The sequence below is a fragment of the Candoia aspera genome, chromosome 14, assembly GCF_035149785.1.
Source record: "Candoia aspera isolate rCanAsp1 chromosome 14, rCanAsp1.hap2, whole genome shotgun sequence".
NCBI classification, from domain to species: Eukaryota; Metazoa; Chordata; class Lepidosauria; order Squamata; family Boidae; genus Candoia; species Candoia aspera.
In genome coordinates this window covers 4,693,761-4,716,677 of record NC_086166.1, presented here as the reverse complement: position 1 = coordinate 4,716,677, position 22,917 = coordinate 4,693,761, and the positions used below count along the sequence as shown (strand labels likewise).

Sequence of the window (22,917 nt, the reverse complement as noted above, 5' to 3'; positions counted from 1 at the left end):
CCACCGCTGCATGCAAAACTAATGTATTATCCACACTAAACAATTTGTAGTAATCTCTTAGTTTCACTACTTGCATTAATTCTCCAGGACGAGACAAAGCGTCGCAGGAATTCTGAAGGTGAAAAGTATATGACTTAGCTTTACAATCCATCCTTGGCTGGGTGTTATTTCTGGTAACCCTTAATGAACTTATGCTGATTAGGATGGAGGGTGAGGTCCTAAAGCAGTGTTTTTCAACCTTGGTCACTTCAAGACGTGCGGACTTCAACTTCCCTGGCTTTATTAAAGATTACACTATACAGATAAAACTAATACAAAGTATAGAAAGCCAGGGAAGGGAAGGGAAGGGAAGGGCAAGGAAAGAAGGAAGTAGAAGGGAAGGGATCAGAGGAAAGGGGAGGGGAGGGATCAGAGGAAAGGAAAAGACTCCAACGAGATCTTTTTTTCAGAGGATGAAGCTTTATTCGGACTAAGCATGATTATTCTAAGTAGGGGAGTATTTACAAGAAACAGCCCAAGCCGGACCCTCCTAACGTTTTCCGTCCTTGGCATGAAAACGCAAGCAGACTGCATTCAAATCAGATGCCTTTGACTCTGAGAACTTGTCTACGGTCCACCATCTTCTTGGAGAAGAAAATCTGACCGGTGCTCACAGTGGGTTAGAGGACCCCCTTTCTTCCCCCCGAGGCCAAGAAGCTCTTCCCTTCCACTTTCCTTCATCTACTTCCTTGCAAGGGCCTTTTCAAAGGTGTTCAGGCTGCTCCAGTTATCCCTACAGTAGCAAGCGATCTTCCCAAGGTGCAACCGTCTGAGATGCTTGGCCTGTCAGACTGCAACAGAAAGGCAATTTAGCTGGGGCAAATCAGAGCAAAGAGAGAGGAAGGCTGAAGAGGAGAAGGCACCGAGGTTGGAGACAAACTGATGGCACAAATGGGAGAAAAAAGCAAGCTCAACAAGGACAGCCAAGGTAGAAGGCTGGGCTTCAATCTAGGTCAGGGTTCCCCAAATTGGTCAGTATCGACCCCCCAAGGGTCAATGGGACTATCCAAGGTTGATATTATTATTACTGCTGCTATTATTATTATTAATACTATTACAGGTAGTCCTCTCTTCATGACCATTTGTTTAGCTATGGTTCGGACTTACAAAAGTGCTGGAAAACCAACTTGCGACCGTTCCTCACACTTAACGACTGTCGCAGTGTTCCCCCCCCCCCAGTCCAGTGATCACAATTTGGGCACTTGGCAACCAGTTCACATTTATGGCTGTCGCAGCATCCTGTGGTCATGTAATCGCCATTTTTGACCTTCCGGGCTAGCTTCCGGCAAGCAAAATCAATGGGGAACCGCATGATTTGCTTAACGACCACATGGTTTGCTTAACACCCATGGTGATTTACTTAATAACCGCTGCAAAAAAGGTGGCAAAATCTGGTTGGATTTGCTTAATGACTGCTTTGCTTAGCAACCAAAATTCCAGTCCCCATTGTCATTAAGTGAGGACTACCTGTAGTTAAAGTAGTATGGGGGTTGATGGACAATCTGAAACTTCATGGAGGGGTCGATGAGCTGAAAAGTTTGGGGACCCCGGTCTAGGTGAAGATTTCCTAGCCCAGATGCTTGCTGAGATCTCCAAAACGTATTTCCCACCCCACTTTCTCCTTCCTTCCAATCTCCCCTTCCCTCTGGCAGCGGCTGAGTTCCCACCCAGCAGACCCCCAGCGAAACACATTGGCTCCCCGTGGGAACCTCATCCTGCACAAGCTCGGTCAACTGGGGTTTCTTCAATGCCACCGTGGCCAAACAATGCCGTACATACCAGTTGCAGGGACAACGGGGAGACTCATTCCTCTGCGGCAGACTTGGAGCTGGCGGATTTGGAGACCTGGATGATCTCCACGGAAGTGAATGCTTTGCCGGTGGAGAGCCGGTGCCTGGTGCGGAGTTTGTTCAGAGCCGATTCGGCCATTCCTGCTCTCTCTTCTGCATCGTCCAGTTCATGTGCCGTCTTCCGATACCTCGCCAAGCTCTGATTTGCTTGCTCCTCCTGCGGTGAGGATTGGGGTTAGGGTGGGACAGGGGATTTGCACCACCGACATGAGAAGAAGCAAGTTCGAAGCCAGCTCCCAGTAACTGGTTGTTTTAATAGTTGTGAGCTGCCCAGAGGCACGTCTGCGAGGTGGGCAGATATACAAATCAAATAAATAAAATTTCCCCCAAATGTCTAAAGGAAAGTGGAGGGGATGCATTCCTTCTAGGGCTGCAACTGTATTATGTTTTGAAATCTTTTCCCAGCATGGTGGGAGGGGCTAAAGCAAGTAGTAGGTGGAGCCACCTATTTTTCTTAATTTCCACAATTTCCCCCCTCCTTTTAACAACCCCCCCTCCATCTTTCTCTTCCTTGTCGGGAGAGCAAGCTGCTGGGAAGATGCAGATGGACCCCTTCAGAGTTAGATCGATCCATCCAAACCACCAGGGAAGTGGTTTTAAAATAAATAAATTCATTCCAGGTACTTCAACCCTATCGAGGTTAATATGATAAATATATTGTGGTCCTTTTAGTTTAAAGGCTCCTTACTTTCCATTATAGTGTCATAATCAATTGTAAAATAATATGGCATCAGCTGTTGTATCCTGTGTCCTGCCCTTAATTATAAGCGCTGAATAAATCCATGTTTCTCAGCCTTGGCCACTTGAAGGTGTGTGGACTTCAACTCCCAGAATTCCAATGCTGGCTGAGGAATTCTGGGAGTTGAAGTCCATCCCTCTTAAAGTTGCCAAAGGTGAGAAACACTGGAATAAATAAATACAATTCTTGTTGCTGTTTCAAGGAGATTAACAAGGCACGTATTAACTACATTGAATACAAATGGCTGTTAGGAAAAAAATGCTCACAGCGGGAGCATTACACACCCATCCCTTTTAAGTAATATAGATTGATGGGTGGAAAGAAGTACGCTTAAAAGTGATGGTACGTACAGCCTCTTCGATTTGTCTCTTGTACGTCTTCAGTTTGTTCTGCAGCTTTTCCACCAGTTCCTGCATGCGCTGGTTGGTCTTGTGGTCCTCTTCCGTCTGGAAGACCAGCTCCTTCAGACGCCGCTCGTTCTTCTGCAGCATTTTCACCGTCTCCACGTGGCGTTTTTGTTCGGAATCTAGTTCGGATTCAAGTTCCTTAATCTGGAAAGGAAACAGAGGCCAAGCTTGTGAGACCAGCCTCAAGGGGGGCTAGGGAGAGTCGTGAGGGACTGGCCTGATGCCACCAAGAAAGTGGGAAGCTTTAGAAGCTGGAAAGGGGATGGGGGTGGAGAGTTCTTACCCGGGTCTCCAGCTTCATGATGGTGCGTTTCCCGCCTTTCAAGGCCATTTGCTCTGCTTCCTCCATCTTGACCTGCAGGTCCTTGATGGTGACCTCATAGTTCTTCTTGATCTTCTCCAAGTGCATGGAGTGATCCTGTTCCTGCCGCAGCTCTTCAGCCATGCGGGAGGCCTGGAGGGGCAGCCGGTGAAGGGGGATTAACCATTGGATTGGTCTCCACCCAAACGTTCTTAAATAATGCATCAACGCTAATACATTTGATAATATTTGCAGTCCACCTCAGACCAAATAGGGTCATGACAAAAACAAGACACTGAGAATCACACACAACAATAAAAAATCATCACTGAAAATCAAACACATCAGTTATGAGTAACCTAAGTACCGGAAACCTGTTGGAACACTGCTTTCCCTAATTGTTGAAATGGATGTAGGGCAGGGACTGTCCATACCTCCAAGGGAAGGGTGTTCCAAAAAATGGGGCCACCACCGAGGAGATCTGTCACCTGGCCCTTGTCCATGAACCTCACAAGGGGGGATGGGGCTGGCAACTGTCCCTCTCTAGATGATGAGGCAGCAGATTTGGTTTTGATGCAGACTGGCAAAAGAAATCCACTGCAGAGTAGGGTTCTCCTCGGCCTTTCACACACATTGGATCTACTCCAGGAGTGCAACATTTCAAGGTCCGTGTGCTCCTTCAGCCTTTTGGAGAACACGGCACGGGCAGGATCACCAAAATGGCTGCCGTCATAAGCATGGCCAGCTCCAAAACATATCTTTACCAAAATACACAATGGTGTGGTTGTTCTCTGCCTCCTTCTCTGGCCCCCCAGGAAGCTTTCTTCCTTCTTGGCTTATTCTTGGGGAGGAGAAGGCGCTCCTGACGTGCCAAGAAGTGGCCGTCTTGCCATTTTTATTTTCCAAGAATGCCTGTGGGAACTATGTGAGGCCAAAAACACTTCTTGGAACCCCAAGTGATTCTGGGGGTGGTTCTTCGCCACGTGGCAGCTTCTCCTTTATTGTTATATTTAATTTTTAAATTTTGGCAAGTGCCCAGGGAAAGGTTTGCAGGCCCAGGGGCCGCCTGTCCCTGAGCTATCCAACGTGCCTCCATAAAGACAAGCCAGCCTATGTCTCGCCAGCAACTGTGACCAGCAGGGGCAAAGTGCACGTTTGAAAAGGGTTCCGTCATTCATGGGAATGCACCGGTGAAGCTTTCTCCAAGCTCCAGAACCACAAACTCACGTCGGTCATGGCTTTCTTCGCTCTCTCATCCACCGTCCGGAACTCGCTGATGAGTTCCTCATGTTCATTCGTTATGCGCGTGAGGTCAGATTCCAGCTTGCGCTTGATCACCAGCAGGCTCTGGTTCTGCAGAAGAAAGAGGAAGCGTCAAAGCAGGACCCGTTAAGCCAGGGGAACTCAAGACCCCCCTCGGGCACGGCCAGCAACTTGAAGAGGGACCGTGTTTGCACAGGCAAAGCCAGAGAGCTGTCAAAGCCTGATCTAGGACTCGCTCCTCACTACCTGGTCCCGAGGCCAGATCGGGTGATCGTGGTATGGCAAAGCTGGGGAACCTGTGTGACATGCATACATAAAACGTCATGGTTAACAGCGGTAGATTATTTCTTGCCCAGCCCTAACCACGATGGAATAGTTACTTTATTCATGGGGAGAGTCCTGAAAATCCATACATCATCTTATTTATTTATTTAATTTTTATCCCGCCTTTATTGTTTTTATAAATAACCCAAGGCGGGGAACATTCCTCCTCCTATTCTCCCCACAACAACCTTTGGAGGTAGGCTGGGCTGAGAGAGAGGGACTGGCCCAAGGTCACCCAGCCGGCTTTCATGCCTCAGGTGGGACTAGAACTCACAGCCTCCTGGTTTCTAGCCCAGTGCCTTAACCACTAGACCAAACTTGACTGTGATATCCCAATGTTTGAGAACTCCCTCATTAAATGAAACTAGATTGTTCTTCAAACAGCAACCAGTTTTAAAAGCTGCCTTACAAGTGGCAGTTTGGATTATATGTTTTTGTGCAGTAGAGATTACTCAAGTGAAATAACGTAAGGCCAATCGCCAGTTTATGGTGAAAAATAGATGACGGTCTCATAAGTTGCATCACTGTTTTTTCCTTCCGAGCCAAGAAGGAGTACAGGTAATCCTCGACTTATGACCACAATTGGGACTGGAACTTCTGTCGCTAAGCGAGGCAGTTGCTAAGTGAGTCACGCCTGATTTTATGACCTTTTTTGCCATGGTTGTTAAGCAAATCACGTGGTCATTAAGTGAATCTGGCTTCCCCCATTGACTTTGCTTGTCAGAAGCCAGCTGGCAAGGTTGCAAATGGCAATCACGTGACCCCAGGATGCTGCAACCCACGTAAATACATGCCAGTTGATCACGTGACTGCAGGGATGCTGTGATGGTTGTAAGCGTGAGGACCGGTCATAAGTCTGTTCGGTGCTGTCATAACTTCGAACAAATGGTCATAAGTTGAGGACTACCTGTACATGTGTGCAAGGAGGTACAAGCCAGATTAGAATAGCAGCCTTGAGGAGGGGATTTTATTCTCTTAGCTGCAGTAACTGGAAGCCCCCTCCCACAAATCAACTATGCTTTGCCCAAATCAATTTCTCATATTTCAATGCTCTCCCAGTAGCTGGAATTCCCTGCACGAATTACAAATGATTGAAAACAATAATGCAATCAAACAATCAGCAAGAGAAGAGTATGTTAATAAAAAGCAGAGGAGAAAAAAACTGAAACTCTAAATATGTAAGAACAACCTTTCTGGTGCTTAAAATCAAGGCAGCTAGAAAAATGTGTTGGAAGGGAGGAATGTCAGGCTGATAGAGAAAAGGAACTGATTAAGCACCAAACACTAAAGGTAGGATTTAAATTCCTCCCTTCTCCATACCACGGCCCAGATCTAAGCAAGCCACCCCTTCTCCAAAGGATTGCTTAAATCAAAAACAGAATCCATGGCCTGTTATCCTGGATTTTAACAGGAGATTATTTCCTTGCCTGGAATGATTATATTGTAATTTCGCCATTTCTGCCCCTTTTGGATTCTTGACTTCACGAGCTCGGTTTCTTCCAAGGGCCAACACCCACCCCTTCTGCCCCACAAGGGATGAGGGCCGCCAGCGCTGTCTCACCTGAACGTTGAGTTCGTTGTGCCTCTCGGAGACATCCACCAGTTCCTGCTCAAGCAGTTTGCGCGAGCGTTCGCTGCCCTCCAGGCTGGTGCGCACCTCTTCCAACTCTGTCTGGAGAAGACTGAGCCGCCGTTCCTGGAGATTGTACTGCTCCCGCAGCTCTTCGTGCTGGCGGGCGTCTTCGTCCATCTGGATCTGAAGGTCCTGGAGGCAGACAAGTGTCAGAGGGACATGCTTCGTCTGAGCCACCAGGGATCAGTCAACAGGGTGTTTGGAGGTCCAAGAAGTATGTCCAGTCCTGAATCTTAGTCTACCTGCTGCCTCTAAGCTTCCATATTTATCTAGGCTAGAACTTTGGGGAGAAGGGACTTGCCTTAAAAGCAAGCTCATGTATAGCGAGGAGATGGGCAAATGAAGTCCTCAAGGAATTTAATGTGTAAGTTCCTACTTGTGGGTATATACTACAGTTTTGCAAATCTATTGTCAGCTCTGCAATCAGCCTTCAACGAGATTCCTTCTGGTGGTAGCCTGAAGATGAGTTGCACAAACAGCCCACCAACCGTGGAGAATTGAAGAAGTAATCAGCCAAGGATCCAAAGGTCTGAAATGTTGCCATGTGCGTGTTTTTTAAGGATTGCTTTACTTTTTGCTGGCTCTGAAGGCCTGGCTAAGCATTCAACCAGGCTCCTGCAAGATGAGGAGCCACCAGTGGGAACCCTCTTAAGGAGAGCCAGTGAGGTAGTGGTGAAGGGGTGGGATGAGGAGCAAGGAGGCCCAGGTTCTAGTCCATCTCAGCCACAGAGGCTCCCTGAGTGACTTTGGACCAGACCTTCTCCCAGGCCAACCTATCTCATGGGATAGGTGTGGGGAGGAAAATAGGAGGTGGAGCTGCTATATCAGAAAGCAGACTCAGACGCTACTGCTTTTGCTCCACTCTCTTCTTGTCCCCTTTCCCGTAACTCCTTTCACCTTGATCTGCTGCTGGAGTTTCTTCAAGGCCTTGACCAGCTCGCTGTTGTTCTTATTGGCATGGTCCAGCTGGATCTCCATTTCATTCAGGTCTGTCTCCATCTTCTTCTTCAGCCGCAGGGCTTCGGCTCGCCCTTTGGCCTCCAGTTCCAAGCTCGACTGCAGAGACTCGATGGCACGCTGGTGGTTCTTCCTGCAGAGGTGAGCAAAGGCCATTCCATTCCAGGCACACCTTGACCTCCAAGGAAATCTACCACGTTCCATGAGTTATCAACACTGGGTTCTCAACCCACACTGAACCATCTCATGGCCAGTCAGTTTTTGGTTTGGGACGACATGTCATCCCACATGTTAACTTTAGGAGAATAAACTGGATTCACACATGGTGCCAGGCAGTAAAACCATGGTCTACAAAATACAGCAGCGGCATGCTTGCAGTATGCTAAGCCAAAACCAAGCTATCTTCCTTATGGCTTGCAGTCCCGAATGAACGTAGCTGTTGTGACTTAACCTGATGCACAAAATATGGTTTCCAAAAATCAGAAGAAGATTTGGCTACCATAGACCCACTTGGCTCTCCTTCTACAATGTAATTGATGATTTGTTCAACAAACCACCATTAAGGCAAATCCTGGCTTACCAACATGCCAGCACAGCCGCAGTCTGTCGAGCATGCCTATGCTATCCCTAGAGGTTTTCTTCATAACGTGGGCCCAGGTGCGCTGGACTACAAATCCCATCACCCCCAACTTACACCACCAGTATGGGGACAATGAGAATTGTGACCCCAATTTGGAGGCTATGCAGGCTAGGATGATGGGAGCAGAATCCCACGACATAGGGAGAATACTGACTTGAAGAGAAATTATCCAAACCTTGTGGCTTCAAATTCTTCCTCCTTCTCATGAATTCTCCTGTCAATGTCTGCTTTGACTTGGGCCAGTTCCAGCTGAATGCGGATCAGCTTGCTCTCTTCCACCTGAGGAGCAGAACCATGGCTTGTTTTAGGGTTAAGGCTGTGGTAGGCAAGCCGAAGATTGTGGGCAGCCCCCAAATTCCTCCATAGTTCATGGATCTCTTTTAATCTCTACTGACACCAAGCAATGGCACAATACTTATATTACAGGCAGGAAACACACTTCAGCGTATGTCTTAAAGTAGGCTGTAAACTCCATGTTGCTCCGCAAACAGACAATCATAGCCCTACCCATCTCAGGTGGATCTACTGTTCTGCTTAAACAAATCTTTGTATTTATGAAACCAGTAGTCAGCGAAGGAGACTAAGCCAGCTCTTACCCAGATATCCACCTTCTAGCAGCTATTTTTGCGGTTTTAATATGAAGAAGCCTTCCATCTTGTGAGCAGCCTGCAGCAGTGCAGGGACACCTATATCTTGTCACCTCCCAGGGACAGCCAGGCTCTGGCCTCAGTTTCCCCAAACAAGAATCCCAGTGCTCTTTTCATGTGGCAAGGTAACCTTTTGAGAGAGTATCAATCCATGGGCCCTCTTCTCTGAGACAAGGGTTGCCCCATGGATGATGACAAAGGGCCAGGATTCCTAAACAAATTGAAGATGCTAACTTTTTAAACATTACCTCAAGGGACGCCTCAGCTTCCTCCAGGGCCACCTGGAGCTCATCTTTCTCAATTTCCAGCTTCTTTTTCATCTTCTGCAGTTCATGGACACTCCTTCCTCCCTCGCCCAACTGGTCAATTAGATCTTTGATTTCCTCTGAGAGAAAAAGGAAGCATGTACACATGAGACTTATTCAAGCTGATCATTAAATTTCAGGACCATGGACTTTCCCCATGGCACACACGCCGGCCTAGTTAGTTAAAGAAGCTGGATTACGGCTGAGGGACTGCTCAGCTCAGCATGGCTTATTTCTTTGCATCTTTTGACAGCTGACTGATAATTGCAAATGTGGCCTCTTTCCAGAGATGCTTTAGATTGGGTTCTTATACAGTATTCTGGAGCAGTGTTTCTCAACCTTGGCACCTTTAAGATGTGTGGACTTCAACTCCCAGAATTCCCCAGCCAGCTGGCTAGGGAATTCTGGGAGTTGAAGCCCACATCTCTTAAACTTTAAGATATGGGTCCGCATATCTTAAAGTTGCCAAGGTTGAGAAACACTGCTCTGGAGAGCTGTTTTGCAGGAACAAAAGTCACTATGAAGTCCTTGGGGTCTCAATATGACAAAGGCGGAAGTTTCACATATGCAGAATTAGGCCCATGGGCAAAATTGACATGCCCCATACCAAGGCTGGAAAACCTGTGGACCATACAATGCCCTGAAATCCAGTCTTGCAGCATAATTTCTAGAATCTGCTGGAATTAGGAGACGAAGATTTGCGGCATATCCTAAAGAGATGTGAGATGCCACCAGTTTTTTTCAGCTGGAAACAAAACAAGGAATGTCAACCAAAACCTTGCTGATTTATGTTACCATCTTCAGTCCACCTGGGGCAGCCCACAAATACAAAATGTTTAAAAGAGGTGTAATCATGAATCATGGGCCAGTTTGGTGTGGTGGTGAAGGTACCAGACTAGAAACCGGGAGGCCGTAAGGTCTAGTCCTGCCTTGGGCACAAAGCCAGCTGGGTGACCTTGGGCCAGTCCATCTCTCTCGGCCCTAGGAGGAAGGCAATGGCAAGTCACTTCTGGAAAACCTTGCTAATAAAACTTCAGGGACTTGTCCGGGCAGTCTCTGAGAATCGGACACGACTGAACGGATTAAAAAAAAAACATGAATCACCAAAAAACTTGTGTACTCCTGGTATCCATATACCGCGCACACAAATAGACAGTAACAGAGACATCGGTATATAAATGTGAATGCACCCAGCCTAGAATAGGCTCTGCACAGTACATGTCTAGGTGGATCACAAGTAGATCCCTAGCACAAGTAGATCCCTAGTAGATCTCCTCCCACCAGAGAGTCCCTCCGGTGGGAGGAGATGGGCGGTGACAAATTTGATAAGTAAGTAAGTAAGTAAACAAATAAATAAAAATAGCGCATTCCCTGTTCATCCTATACTTGCCCTGGAGAGTCTTGTTTTCCTTCTTCACAGACTCCAGCTGCTCGAGGGCTTCCTCATAGGCTGTCTTGAGCTTGAAGTTCTCCGTCATGTACATGCGGCACTCCTTCTGGGAATTGTCCAGCTCTAACTGCAGCTCCTCACACTTCTGCTGCCATTCCGCCAACATCTTGTCAAAGGCCCGCTGCTTCTTGTCCAGGACCGCACAGGCCGCATTGGCCTGAGAGGGAGGAGAAGACAAGCGTCACACCCAACCTGGATGTCCCCCTCAGATCTTCTGGCTTCTACTCCAAGCCTTGTTTCTAGGTCTTCATAGGTCAGATGGAAAGTTGTTTTTACGGTGGGCAGTTTTTCTAACAGGGAACCAACTCTACCCCTCTTTGGTACTGATGCTGAATCTGGCAATGTATTTATTAACGAGAACAGTCAATACAATTCGCGGCTAACAGCTTAAGCTCAGCGGCTTCATTTGGGTTAATATGCTCATGTTAAATCAGAGGTGGGCAATCACCGCCCTTCAGACCCATTTTTGCTGCCTCCAGAGCCCTCCTAAGTCACCTCTCCAAGATTTCACGATGAATCTAATTGTTGCTATTCTGTTTTAAACAAACTAGGGTCTCAAAACAGCCTATTAAGCCTTCAGTAGAGGAAGCTCATTTATTTGGCTTCAGCACCTTCCCAGATAGGAAAGAGTGAATAAGAAGCTTGCCCACAACTGCAGGGTAGATTTTGTTACCCTGGATTTCAGCCTTACTTGCTTCCCCCAGTATTTTTGCCAGGTTCACACATTACGCCAAACCTTATCTGGCTCGTTTGGTGTTGGCATACCACGTTGTGCAAACCCGGTCAGTTGGGGATCAGTGCCAAGAAGGGACCATGATCCCCAGAAGCAGCAGTAAGACCTTGTGATTTGACCTTTTCAAGATCCAAAGTTAGATCTTCCACTTCCATCTGGAGCTTCTGTTTGTTCTTCTCCATGCTGGCTACCCGGGCTTGTGCAGTTTCGGCCACTTCCTCTGCCTCCTGGAGACGGGCAGTCAGTTTTCTCCTGCAAGAAGACCGCAAGACAAGAAAAGACTGGCCAGATATGAAATAAGTCAAACAACATGGGGGAAATGATAGCCTTCCAGGTATCACTGAACCATAGTTCTCAGAACCCGTTGTCAGGTTGCTGGGAGTACTAGTCCTACCACCTTACTCACTTAGTCTCTTCCAGCTCCTCTGTTCTCTGAATGGCGTCAGTTTCATATTTGGTCCTCCAGGTTGTAACTTCAGTGTTGAGCTTGGAGACCAAGCGTTGGAGCTCAGCTTTTCCTGTCTGCTCTTCCTCCAGCTGCTCCTTGATCAAATCCAGGTCATGTTTGGTGTTGGCCAGACTCACCACTGCAGTACTTCGGGCCTAAGGATACCAAAGGGGTAGCTGATTAATGTATTTCCCCCATATTTATTTTTCTTTGTTTATCGTTTCTCTTGTAAGACCTTCAGCCCAAAGCAGATGAAAATCAGAAAGAGCAACAACATTTTAAAAAAAAAAGATTTTAAATTATCAAAAAAGAACCAGACTTGATAGTATGGTTGATTTCTGAATTTCTGGCAGATTTTGACCATCCCCCTAAAAGCCAACACTGATTAGTCTGTGGTGTTTTTTGCAGGAGATGTCCAAAAAGTTATGCTATTGCTTTTTATGGCAACCAGTTTCACCTACAGCACCATGAAGATGGTTTCTCCAAGATGATGGGATCAGCGGCCAAACCCACGTGGAGAGCACCAACTTGTGTGATCTTTGGATATGGTGATTCCTGAGCTCCAGAACTAGGTGAATTTGGACTCCCTATTTATCTGTCTTTTGCTTAGTTTCCAGTATTTTGATTTTAATGAGCAGATGCACCCATTGTTCCTAGGGCTTGCCTTGGACTCCTCATCCAGCTGTCGCTTGAAGTCATCCACTTGGGAAGTGAGGGATGTCTTGACACGAAGGACCTGGTTGAGCCGTGACTGGCCTTCTTCATGCTCACGGCTCAGCTCATTGTTCTCAGCTGCAGGGGAAGGATTAAAAGAGGAATGGAGAAGAACTGGGTTATTTATGTATTTATTTGGCCCTCATCTCACCAATGCTTGGTTGGCCAGTGCTTCACTCAGCATGAGCAATCTTTGAATGGCCAGGGGACTGAACTTCACCCTAGGAAAGTGAGGGTTGTAGAAGGTGGGACCGATGGGTGAGGACACATGCATGGGAATGGGGCTGAGATTTCTGGTTTTTTTCCGATTAGCAGGTACATTGAAAACCTTTCTTTTGTCTCTATTTTCTCTTCTTTAGCTGAGCTATGCCTAATTTAGAATGCAACCCATAGCTTTTGTTTGTTCTCTGCTTCAAACTGGCAGGGAATCTTGCATCAAGTTTTGGCTGCCAATTCACCAAAATTCAATGATGCAGCTGGAGAAAGTGGCGAGATAAATCGAGTCTGGCCTTCAGAGGTCGCATCTGGAATCTAACTTTTCCTTGAGGAAAACACAATTTCTTTAAGGTATGGACTAAAAACTAAAGACACGTGGATGGATTACAACACCTCACGTTAAAGGACATGAGGCTGGAATTATTGGGTGAGGTGGCCATGGTGGGAAATTGTGGAGGTCTGGAGATCACCCAGGGAAACCAACCTTGGAGTCTGTTCCTGACAGCGTTGATTTCTGCTTGATTCCTTTCCATCTCAGCCAACCGAGCGTTGGTTTCGGTCAGGCTGTCCTCCAATCTGCGGACGTGAGACTCGGCGTTAACCTGCAAGGATATAGAAGAGGAGGCAATCTCAGAATGATCCCTATTTCTTTCTTACATTTCAACAAAGCAGCTACAACCCTTAGAAGTAGGTGGTTAGGATTTATTTTATTTATCAAATTCTTATCACCGCCCATCTCCCTCCTGAGGAGGGACTCTGGACTTCCCCAATACTTTGCCTCCCAGTCCAAGGGATGCGAAGAGAAAAATCTTTAAAGACATTGCAAGACTGGTCAATAAATTTAGAGCAGGAAAAGTATTCAGATCTTGAATCTCTTGTTTCCTCTTTCATAGTCTCCTCCCCCCATGACACTCCCTCTAGATGGGGGAAAAGATACAGGACTCTCGCCTCCTCTACAGGTGGCTAATAGTAGTATTGCATCCAATAGCTCAAGACATCAAAGTGGCCAGTTAAGATCTACTATGTTCCTGATTTTGACCTGGTCTCTTCAATCACAGTAATTCATCTCTAGGCAAATGGCTAAGATGACAAAGAGAAGATGCTGGGTGGGAATCCAGCCATGAGGTTGGGGTCCCCAGCCTAGCACAATGGGGTTTTCCCTCATTCATCTTACCTTGGATTTCTGGATATTTTCCATGCTGCTGCTGAGATCTTCAATCTCAGCCTTCATGACCTGCTTGTCTTTCTCCAACTTGGACTTGACCCTCTGCAGGCTCTCAAGGTGCTCCGTCATCTCGGCCATGGCGTCGGTGTGCTTCTTGCGCAGGGTGGATGCCGTGGCCTCACTCTGCAAGGCGGCTTCTTCCAGTTCTCGCCGAAGCTTAAGCAGCTCAGCCTCCCGCTTGCGGTTTTGCTCAATCTGGGAGCAGGGGGCAGAGTGGGAATATGTAAGAATCTCCATCCCGTGGATCCTGTCTTCCTTACCCACAACTGAAATGAAGCCAGTTCATTTCTGGGATGCACCTGGAATCCTGCTATTCCCAGATGTTCAAACCTTTCGACAAATTAGAATGAGGTTACTTCAAGGACTCTTGTGAACTTTAGGAATCTCCTTGGACCCTGAGGTCATAAGGAAAGCTGACATGAGTAGCAGCTACCACTGGTGAGGACTATTTATGCTGGTCTGTGACCGTAATAAAGAGTTGATTGGATGAGGACTGTTCTATTGTTGTGACATTCCAGTGTTGGCCAAGTACCTTTACATTAGGTAGCTACGCTATTAACGCTATAAAGGTATAATAATGTTGTCTGACAAGTATTTTTTTATGGTTGCATGATTATTTCAGAAGAAGCTTCCTTTTAAATGTGGGATTTAAATGACCCCCCACCAAGAAATGATACAAATATCAACACCTATACTCAATCCTTTGCTTTTGGCCATTCTTCCAAAATAGTCGATCAATGCTGCTCTGATGCGTTGTCCCAGACGTCATCTGACACGTCATTACTTCCAACGCTTGGAGGCCATACAAAAGAGGGATTGCCAGGGAAGCTGTGGACGATCCGCTCTTTTGAGACTCAGTTCCTCAGTGTGTAAAATGGGCACAGCCATCTGTTGCCTTGACTGACATATGCTTACCTGAGCAGTGGTTGCTCCTCCGGCTTCTTCAAGTCTGTCGGTGAGCTCTTCCAGTTCCCGGGAGAGGTCATTGCGTTGCTTCTCAATCTAAAAGCAAGTTAGGAGACTAGAATTATAGCATTCATTCTTCCTTCCTTCCTTCCTTCCTTCCTTCCTTCCTTCCTTCCTTCCTTCCTTCCTTCCTTCCTTCCTTCCTTTTTTTCTATTCTTTCCAAATACATTGTCCTAAAACGGCCCATAAATAAAAATGAGGAGACAACGCCAAGCCAGATAAATGGAGAGAAACAGTGCCGATGTTCACACCCGGTGCTAAGCCAGAGATAACTTTACTGACTAAGCCACAAATGGATGGGTTCATGTAAGCGGTAAGCCATGGCTTATATCTAGCACGTTGACTGCATTTACCCAACACCCTAGGCCAAACGAGCAAGCCGTGTTATCAGGTAGTATGTTATGTGACCCAAACTGTTATCTGCTAACCCATGGAACTGAACAGGGAGCCCCACAAAGTGACGGGGACGTGGAAAGATCCAAATCATTCTGTCAACACGTTCTGTCCTGAATCGGTTACAAAACACAGGTTTCAGCTGCGAAACAGGCCAATCTGAACTTCTGGCAGTGTTTCAAGGGTGGTCTCCATCTCAAAGCGGAGTGTCTCAAACATGACATAAGGAGTTTCAGAATCAAATTATCTGGATTGTTTGGCACAGCCCTGCAATCTAAAATGCTCTGGAATTCGGAGATTCATCGTGGTCTTGAACACAATGGGCCAACAAGTCTTCGACTATGGACAAAGAGACTTACCTTTGCCCTTATAGAACGTTCTGCCTCTAACTCTTCCTCCAGCTCTTCAATCCGAGCCTGTTAGAAGCACAATACCATGAGATATGAAGCGACATGTTGAGAGAGGGCAGCTAAGAGTGTTTAAAGGAGCCAGGTTCACCCCATACTAAAGTTCGGTAGGTAAGACCCAGGAAGAATGGCATGACTTCATGCCTTCTTGGTGAGGGGAGGAGACCCAGCAGAGTATATGAAGCTGCCCCTGGAAATGGCTAAGGACTAAACAAGACTTGACTCCAGATGACCTCCTATCTAGGTGACATCTAGGGATATGGTTTCCTTCACAGTCAAAGTCAACGTCATCCCTTGACCAACTCCTCTGAAAGCCCTGAGAAATTTAGCTGCCTCATGGTAGTTTGTGGATGTATTGCAAGAGGTCCTCTTAGAATAGCCAAATCTGGAAGGGGACAGGGGACCTGATGCTATTAGCCAAAGGTGATTGTAGGATAAGGTGGTGGAGTGAGACAAATAAGGCTGTCGGTCTTTCTCTCTCTTACCTGGTGTTCCTTCAGTTTTCTTTGAAGGGTGGAATTCAGAGCCTGTTCATCTTCCACCTTGGAGCTGATAGAATTTATCTCTAAGTCCCGCCTGCAAGAGAAGATGCAACAGGCTTATTAAAAGACTCTGTGGATTTGTTCAAGCAACGTAAGTTTGAGCTCAGGTTAACAAAACACAGCTAGAATGTTCACATCAAGTGATCTGCTCAAACAAATAAGCTGTGGTTGGGTTTCCACAGCCTCTTGAACCACAACATGCCTACCTACTCTTTTATCTTAACCTAGACGTTGGGCGAACACATCCAGAAGGAGTAATAATCAAGATCAAACTTCCCAATCTAGTGACCTTGAAATGTGTTGGACTACATTTCCCAGAATCCTCCAGACATCAACTCCTATGCCAGCTCAGCCAAGCGGTTTGTTCGACAAACCAAGAGTTCATGTGAAAGGAGGATCCCGCCACTTACTTCTTCACCACCTCTTCCAAATCTAGCTTAGTCCTCTCCATTTCATTCAGATTTTCAATGGTCATCTTCAAGTCGCCCTCGGCCTTGCGACGGGCCTTTTCAACCTCAGCACGGATTTTCTTCTCTTGTTCCCAGTTGTCTTCCAACTGGTTGAGACAAGCCAATGAACCAAAAAAAAAAAGAAAAAGGGAGAACCCATTTACCAGTATAATCAAGGAAACAGAAACATACAACTAAGAGGTTGATCAGGCAAAGATTTTTGCTCTCTTCTTCCTGCCAGTGGAAACTGCTACAGAATGCTGTGCTGTGGCTCCAAGGGCCCAACTCCATTCTACACCCTTTGATTTGGTGGCAAATGATGATCTTAGAACGCCAACTCATAAGTTACAAAAAGCTGCATTACTTGGAACAACAGTGCTAGTATTATAACCCTATCTTTCACTCTCCTAGATCCTTTATCCATTCATTCATTCATTTAAAGAATTTATATGGCTGCCCAACTCAAGCAATCTCACACTGGACAGCTTACAAAAACAACCAAAATAAAATCAAAGTGAACAATAACAGTAATAATCACTAATATGCAATCCGGCTCACACTCCTACCCTCTTCCAATAGGAACTTATTCATCCCAGCCTCATAAAACAAAATAACCAAGTTTTAAAATCCTTCCTGAAGGCCATCAGGGTCTTTAGATGGTCTGAGGTCAAGAGAAACCACATCCAGTCCAAACTCTCTGACAGATAGTGTGTAAGTCATTTTTGTGAAGCATGGGAGCAAGATGAAACCCTGCATCAGATTCCTGACACTGGGTGATGGTAGGGAAAGCGCCACTGCATTCTCCCCATAAAAACTTCTTAGAATGCACCCGTGAAAGGCTGATCCACCCTCTGCAGAAGGCAAATTCAGTGCTGACCTCATGTATCTGAGTGCTGAGTTTGCTGTTGGTCTTCGTTAGATGGTTCACTTTGTCTTCCTCAGCTTGAAGGTCGTCAAGTGTTTTCTGCAAAGAAGCAGAAGCATCACAAGGAGAACATGCCAAGCTGAAGTAACAGCTCAGGGAAAAGCTGAAGATGCCTCTTCTCCACTGTTAAAATCATAAAGGACAACCACTTCCCAAAATGTTGCCAAGAAAACTGCAGGGACGTGTTCATGTAGCTGCCAGGAGCCCAGACGGACTCAAAGGTAGCCAACAAAGACACCCCATTCCACCTCTATGTTACAGAAGCTGGAGCAGAGATGAGGACCTCATATGTTGTCTTTGCATACTGTAAATCTTTTCCTTGATCAAAAGGTGGGGCTCTGATTTGTAAAAATCCATACAATAAACCTAGACCTTGTGTAAGTCAATGAAAAAAGGCTGCTTCTTCTCACCTGGTGTAGCTCCTCCAGCGCCCTTTTCTCCTTCTGGAGTTTGGCAACTGAGTCATCCCGTGCTTGAAGGTCACCAGTCAGAGTTCGCACTCTGTGATCAAGAGCCTTGAAAGAAGCAAGATAGATTCATAGAACAACCCAGAGTTAGGCCATTCCCCTGAGTAGATGACCAAGCTAAGACACACAGTTAGGACCATTTTCCCTCTAGTAGACTTTTTCTTCTGGTGAGTAAAAAGATAGAAGAAGAAGAAAAATGGAAGAGGACATGGTCTGATCCTCCCATCTAATGTTATGAATAAGATATGACAAAAGTGACCTTGTTGAAAGTGCTCACAACCCAAACCACATCTTCAAAGAAACTGTTGGTTTCCAAGTGCCACCAGGGACAAAATGCTTACTTGTTTCTCTTTTTCTGTCTTAGCCAATGTGGTTTCCAGCCCCTCGAGGTCTCGCTTGAGATCATTAAGTTCTGCTTCCAACTTGCGCTTGCTGGCACTCAAGGAGGCAGCTGAGCTTTCTTCCTCCTCCAGATGTTCTTTCATGTCTGAGATCTGGCTTTCCAGGTCCATCTTGGCCTTCATCATTTGAGTAAGGCGCTCTTCTGCATCAATCAGGTTCTCTTGTTCCTGAAAGGGGAAGAGGGGATACCGGAGTTCTCTTGTTATTCTTGCTCAATGACTGTTTATAGAAGGTCATGGTGCTGGCTACCAACTTGGCTGTCTTCAAAAAAGGGCTGGTCTAGTTGATGGGAGTCATGGAGATCAATGGCTGTTAGCCTTGATGGCAGGGTGACAGCCCCTGAAGGCCATCTGTTGGGAGACGAGTGGGCTTCCTTGTGCAGTTGGTTGGCCACTGTGAGAACAGACTGCTGGACTAGATTGGCCAGTGGTCTGATCCAGCAGCAGGGCACAGATTAAGTTCTTATGTTCTAACATCTACCCAGTTATATTAAAAAAAACACACACACACAAGTCAATCAGACTGTGGACTGGACCAGCCCTATTACTAGGCAGGAGGCTTAGCTTGGGATCAACATTGTTAAGGAGTGCCAAACTATTAGAATTTCAATTCAGTCTGTATGATGATAGGTCAAAGTTTTTTTTTTTAAATATTCAAATTTAAAAAATTATCTCTAAGCTGGCTTGCTGAGGAATACAGCATCACATCATCTTTCCACATGATTTTTTCCCCCAACAATTTATCTGGACCCGCATGACAAGTGGAAAAAGAGATACCTGGATACCTAGAACCCACTGTTTTCTTTGGAAGTGGCCAAAACCCTGTTAGAACACCAGGGGTGTCAGGGCACAGAGCAACCTCACTGTTTTACCTCCTGGTAAATGGATATACATGGTTCTGCCCCTGTGGCAGCCATTCTGTGGCAATGCATACCACCCAAAATGTCTCTAGCCCCACCCGCTTCTGGAGCACACTCCTCAGTATCTCATGCAAAGCTTGAGATGGCCCTCAAGCCAATCTCAGTTGCACATCCTTGCTCCAGGATGAATTTTGGAGACTCACAGCCTGCAACTGGATGGTCAAATCATTCTTCTCTTGGCTGAGTGTGGCCAACTTCTCCTCTAACTCCTTGAGGCGATCCATCAGTTCTTGAGTCTTTGACATGGCACTCCTCAGCTCCTCCTCTTTTTCTTTCATCTCCTCCTCTTGCCGGGCCACATTCAGCAGAGGTTTCACCTGCAGGTCGGACCCAAAGTAGAAGATGAAGTGCTCTGTGGCTGCCGGCCATCCCTATCCGAACACAGCTATGCTGCCCAAGCCTCCATCACCTTTCCATCGAATGGAAAGGCACAAGGACTGGAATTGTGCTTGAGGTAGAAATCGGCTGGATCCGTCCAAAATACCCACCTCTACCCCATGTCCAAACAATCTGAGACTTTCTAAGAGTACCCTTCTCTGGTTTCTATTTGCTTTAAAAAAATGGCATGACATATATTGACACCCTTACCGAAGATCTCTCGTATGCGTTATACATAGACAGACAGACAGATTACACGGACATTTACATGCTATTTCAGAATACTGAGGAACATGGCAGCCAAGACAATTTGCTCTCAGACAGATTGCTGTGCGTTAGTCACTGTAATTTTGATAGATTTCTGCCCACACGTACAAGCTGAGAACGTGGTCAGGAATGTGATGTGGGTGGGCCACGGGGCATCCATCGCACTCCCAAGCAGCTCCTGCCACCCGCCTTCCAGATTTACTTAAAGTAACAGTAAGATTAAAGAAGATGTTTTTTTTAAAGTTATAATCTTAAAAGATCACCAAATCTTGTGAGATTTCAATTGCTGGGGAAGTGGCTATGAAGTGACATTGCAGCTCAGGAAAATACTGTACGCGCACAGACACACACACAGAGATAATAGAATCCAAACTTTTGGCAGGAATCAGTTCCACCCTTCTGTCTCGTTAACGATTAACCGTATCACCAAAGAGTGTTTCTTACTGTTGAGTAATAGGTGGAGAATTCCTCTCCTGCTTGCTTGTTGTCCAAAGCCACCCATTGGCTAAAAACAGCAGCTCCCATTTTGTTCTGACAAAACATGAAGCCTGGGTGGTGACCTCTCTATTCTTTCCCCCGAAGCCTCACCTTATTGTACAGCTTCCACCATCCCCAGAAACGCATCTGCAAGAATTTACGAACATTCCTCTGGATCAGCATCAGGCCCACCCTGGTAACAACAGAAAAACCAACAGTTGGGGGAAAAGAAAAAGAGCAGGCATGGTCCCCCAATGGCATTAAGGACTTATCCCTGTATTTGTGGGTGCAGGAAATTCCAGAGCCTAAAACAGTAGCTTCTCAAAAGCCTGGAAATAAACTTATGGCTGGATATAAACCCGAAGAAGACAACCTATTTGAAATGGCTAAGCGCATTGGGAATTTCCGGAGCAAGTCATGAATCTTTTATTGAGAGGCTTCTCATTCAGATGCTGGTCTGGCAGACGCTGATCTCAATGTAGATTTTAATGCCTCATTCATTCATTCCCTTCTTAAAGGAACGAAGGGAAGATATAATGCACATCCTTACCTTCTCTCCAGCATCTTTTTAAACTCAATCCTCATCAAGAAACCACGGGAGCGACTCTGCAGCATTGTCATGATCTTGGCCAAACGTTCATCCCTCATGTCTTCCAACTTGGCTAAGACTCCAGCACGGAAGAATACCTTTGAAAATAATGTACATAGGTGCACAAATCCATTCACAAGATCAAGCTCTAAGAGCCAGACCTTAAACTGTCCCAGGTACATGATGGTTGAAAGATGAGAAGACATGTGAGAAGAGAAGGGTCCATCCCAACTTGACCAGCAATGAAATGTTGCAACTTGCTGAACTTTCAGAGTTCAGCACAGCTGTGTTCTCTTGCAGGGAAGGACATTCCATTATCCAAACTCATATTGTCCTAGAACAGTCTATCCCAATTGCTCTACCCAACCAAATGAGAAACCCATTTTAGTACCTTAGTATGTCCAATTTTGTACTCATTTTCTCCAAGGTCAACAGATCCCAGCAGAAGTTCAGAGGCTTTCTTATTGTCCACAAACCCTTGAGGGATGACATTGGGATTCAACAGATGATACCTGTCATCAAGAAGATACAAACAGGCATTGGTTGGTCTGGCTGGGACTTTGGGAACTCAAGGTCCCAACACACCTGGAGAACACCTAGTTGGGGAAGGCTGTCCTGAAGGAATGATGGAGGAAAGGGTAAAACACCATCACCTTTGCTTGAACTCAGGGTACTGCAATCTGTTGGGGAAGCCTTTTCGGCAGATACGGATACCTTCCAGGACACCATTGCAGGCCAGTTGGTGCAAGATTAGATGAGCATCCACCACTCCTGTAGAGACAAAAAGCAGCATGGTTGTATTTCCACAGCCTTCGCAAGAAGCTCTGTAAGGCAACAGCAAGATGAATTTGCTCCTCAACCTCTCTTCAAACCAGTGAACAAGCTGGAGACCATTTCCCCCTTTTGGTCTGGGCCTTGACTATATCCTCTTGCCCCAGTGTTGCCTGTGTGCTCTGGAATCTGATGCTCCCCTGCCCCCAGCATGGGTACAATCTATTGTACACTATGCTAAAGCATGCCTTGTTTAACCATGATTTATTGAATCAGACATCTTAGTGGAGCTTGCGCATCACACCAAGCTATAAACATAGTTTCTAAACTCAATGGCAGGCTAAAGCCAAACAAGCCAGGATGGATCTTGCATCATGGTAAGCCATAAGGTGGTTGGTTTGGCTTTGGCTTAGTGTGAGGGGAAACCTAACTTTTGTAGGTTGCAAACTATGCTTCCTGGATTAATCTCTCACTCAATCCAACAAGAGATAGGTAAATCAAGGCATAGTTGAGTGCCGTGTATAAACATTTTCCTCCGGATCTTTTAATCCTTCTTTGTTTGCCCTGGAATCGATTCTTCCATTTTCTTCAATTTAGGTGTACAGCTAAGGCATTGCAGAGACCATCTTTTTGCAAGGCTGTGAAACACATTGGATTCAATTCCAAAAAGGTGCTTTAAAGTACGCAGGATTGAGAACAGTCTGCAACACTTTAAAGCATCCGTGTCTTTTCTTAAGGTCAGCAGTTATATTTATAGCATTTCCCAAAGAAGAATTGACTTTGCTTTTTTTAAGAGATGGAAAACGATGACTTAAACCCACATACCGGACTGTTTGAACTCATTGGGCACAATGCAGCGCACAAAATGGGGGGACGTGCTGTGCAACGTGGCCATCAGCTTGTTGAGCTGCTCCTGAAACAGATGGAGAAGAAAGGAAGGTGTTAATCGATATACTTGGGGCTAACTTGGGAAACAGGTATCAGGACTGCTCTGGTGCAGGCTGACGGAAGCATTAAGAATGCACGGAATGCTCCTTTTAAGATAGTATCGCCTTCAGAAACAGGAACCACCT

At 46.1% G+C, this 22,917-nt stretch overlaps 1 protein-coding gene across 1 annotated transcript in view; it reads right to left on the bottom strand.

Moving 5' to 3' along the window:
• Positions 1–454: 454 nt before the first annotated feature.
• The window catches only part of LOC134505137 (myosin-16), a 39,346-nt gene continuing 16,883 nt past the window's right edge, over positions 455–22,917 (bottom strand). Inside the window, exons 16-43 of the mRNA XM_063314686.1 lie at positions 22,670–22,757; positions 21,727–21,844; positions 21,465–21,585; positions 21,035–21,171; positions 20,596–20,677; positions 19,506–19,679; positions 18,383–18,610; positions 17,985–18,089; positions 17,527–17,613; positions 16,611–16,756; positions 16,144–16,234; positions 15,611–15,667; positions 14,807–14,893; positions 13,841–14,086; positions 13,151–13,268; positions 12,401–12,528; positions 11,695–11,891; positions 11,408–11,540; positions 10,496–10,712; positions 9,049–9,185; positions 8,329–8,432; positions 7,454–7,646; positions 6,485–6,688; positions 4,564–4,689; positions 3,319–3,489; positions 2,979–3,179; positions 1,819–2,046; positions 455–830 (exon numbers count right to left, since the gene is read on the bottom strand). Of these exons, the coding sequence (XP_063170756.1) occupies positions 1,843–2,046; positions 2,979–3,179; positions 3,319–3,489; positions 4,564–4,689; positions 6,485–6,688; positions 7,454–7,646; positions 8,329–8,432; positions 9,049–9,185; positions 10,496–10,712; positions 11,408–11,540; positions 11,695–11,891; positions 12,401–12,528; positions 13,151–13,268; positions 13,841–14,086; positions 14,807–14,893; positions 15,611–15,667; positions 16,144–16,234; positions 16,611–16,756; positions 17,527–17,613; positions 17,985–18,089; positions 18,383–18,610; positions 19,506–19,679; positions 20,596–20,677; positions 21,035–21,171; positions 21,465–21,585; positions 21,727–21,844; positions 22,670–22,757 (3,900 nt within the window). The 3' untranslated portion in view covers positions 455–830; positions 1,819–1,842. The remainder of the gene's footprint in view (positions 831–1,818; positions 2,047–2,978; positions 3,180–3,318; positions 3,490–4,563; positions 4,690–6,484; positions 6,689–7,453; positions 7,647–8,328; positions 8,433–9,048; positions 9,186–10,495; positions 10,713–11,407; positions 11,541–11,694; positions 11,892–12,400; positions 12,529–13,150; positions 13,269–13,840; positions 14,087–14,806; positions 14,894–15,610; positions 15,668–16,143; positions 16,235–16,610; positions 16,757–17,526; positions 17,614–17,984; positions 18,090–18,382; positions 18,611–19,505; positions 19,680–20,595; positions 20,678–21,034; positions 21,172–21,464; positions 21,586–21,726; positions 21,845–22,669; positions 22,758–22,917) is intronic.